The sequence below is a fragment of the Topomyia yanbarensis genome, chromosome 2, assembly GCF_030247195.1.
Source record: "Topomyia yanbarensis strain Yona2022 chromosome 2, ASM3024719v1, whole genome shotgun sequence".
NCBI classification, from domain to species: Eukaryota; Metazoa; Arthropoda; class Insecta; order Diptera; family Culicidae; genus Topomyia; species Topomyia yanbarensis.
In genome coordinates this window covers 259,237,130-259,239,198 of record NC_080671.1, presented here as the reverse complement: position 1 = coordinate 259,239,198, position 2,069 = coordinate 259,237,130, and the positions used below count along the sequence as shown (strand labels likewise).

The following is a 2,069-nucleotide window of genomic DNA, read 5'->3' as shown; positions in this document are numbered from 1 at the left end:
AAAATTCAAATAGAAATATATAATAACTTCAACAAATTAAATGTTTTCAAAGCTATCATATTCCAGTTTGAAACAACCGTTCTTCAGGTTTGAAATTCAACAAAATACTTTTTTGTTTTAAACAAGGTTCATTTTTCTGCGTGTGCCTGTTGCTTGTTGCCTCGTGAGCAGACTGCTTTCAGAGAGATTGTTTACACGGTCTTGGAATTTTTCACTTGTTTTTTTTTGGGGGGGGGGGTTGTGCCAACGTGAGGACTCGATTCACACTCACAAAAACGCGACGCGAGACAGGACACAACACTTATTGTTCTTACTAACTTTAAAAAAGGATTAAAAATTACCGTTTTGTCGACCGGTTTCGGGCTCGATGTTGCCCATCTACAGGACGATGTCCGACTGATTACTGGACGACACATACAATCATGCTGCGTGCAGTACTCGTCGAGAAGAGAGTTAAAAAAACACAAAAATTCACTGAATTTTCAGGTTTGTCAAGTGGAAAAGGGGTGATGATATTGGCGCGTCGTCCTCGTTCATAAGCACGTGTTCAGCATTGGCTATGTACATTGATTCCCATGCGTTCAGGTGTGCAGCTTTCCGTACAGTTTTCACGAGTTTCGCACTGTCCCGGTCTATGGTGTGATTGTGGGCTATAGTGTGTACTGCCACACTGGAGTCGTTGCCTCTTTCGTGGTCGACAGCATGCTTATGTTCTCGAATGCGGACTTTGAACTTTCGGCGAGTTTGTCCAATATATACTGCGGGGCAATCTTTACAGGGGATTTGGTAGATCCCCGATTTTTGATCGGTTGGAACCTTGTCTTTTAGATTACACAAGAGGTCTTTCAAGGTGTTACCACTTTTGTATGCGACTTGGTAACCATGCTGTTTTAGGACGGTTTGGACAGGGTTAGTAATTTTGGGGTAAAACGGCAAGCAGATTCTACGTTCCTGTTTTTTATCCGGCTCTAACGTTGTCGCGTTTTGTCTGTGCTTTTTCCTTTTGTGTTTTCTTAGAATTTTGTCCACAAATCTTTTTTCATACCCGTTCAATACAGCAGCTTTGTGTATTTTATCCCGCTCGGCCTTGAATTCTTCATTTTCCATCGGTACATTGAATAGACGATGGGCCATAGAATGGAAGGCTGCTTGTTTTTGAGCGCCGAAATGGTTAGAGTCGGAAGTTATGTATCTGTCTGTGGATGTCGCTTTTCGGTATATCCCGAATTTTAGTTTGTTGTCCGCTTTCCTGGTTATCATCAGGTCTAGGAATGGCAATTTCCCTTCTATTTCCTTCTCTACCGTAAACTTTATTGTACTGTGACGGGAGTTCAATAGGTCAAGGGTCTGCGTTAGGTAGCGTTCTTTCACGGCTGCGAAAATGTCGTCCACGTAGCGTCTCCAAACTCGAGGGAAGAGCTTTTCTTTGCCTAAAGCTACCTCGAAATCGCTCAGGAAAACGTCTGCTAGTAGAGGCGAAAGCTTGTTGCCCATGCTAAGACCAAACGTTTGCTTGTAGAACTTCCCTCTAAACGTGAAAAAGTTCTGTTTCATGCAATTTCACGTTTAAAGGGAAGTTCTAACGCAGACCCTTGACCTATTGAACTCCCGTCACAGTACAATAAAGTTTACGGTAGAGAAGGAAATAGAAGGGAAATTGCCATTCCTAGACCTGATGATAACCAGGAAAGCGGACAACAAACTAAAATTCGGGATCTACCGAAAAGCGACATCCACAGACAGATACATAACTTCCGACTCTAACCATTTCGGCGCTCAAAAACAAGCAGCATACAAAAGTGGTAACACCTTGAAAGACCTCTTGTGTAATCTAAAAGACAAGGTTCCAACCGATCAAAAATCGGGGATCTACCAAATCCCCTGTAAAGATTGCCCCGCAGTATATATTGGACAAACTCGCCGAAAGTTCAAAGTCCGCATTCGAGAACATAAGCATGCTGTCGACCACGAAAGAGGCAACGACTCCAGTGTGGCAGTACACACTATAGCCCACAATCACACCATAGACTGGGATAGTGCGAAACTCGTAAAAACTGTACGGAAAGCTG

General features: G+C 43.0%; 1 protein-coding gene across 1 annotated transcript; it reads right to left on the bottom strand.

Annotated features, from left to right (window-relative positions):
- Positions 1–471: 471 nt before the first annotated feature.
- LOC131680273 (uncharacterized) lies at positions 472–1,494 on the bottom strand. The gene has a single exon (XM_058960992.1). It carries the CDS (start codon positions 1,492–1,494, stop codon positions 472–474), a length of 1,023 nt encoding a protein of 340 aa, XP_058816975.1.
- Positions 1,495–2,069: the final 575 nt, after the last annotated feature.

Coding starts and splice junctions, on each gene's coding strand:
- LOC131680273 (XM_058960992.1), bottom strand. CDS start 1,494: ATGGGCAACAAGCTTTCGCCTCTACTAGCAGACGTTTTCCTGAGCGAT.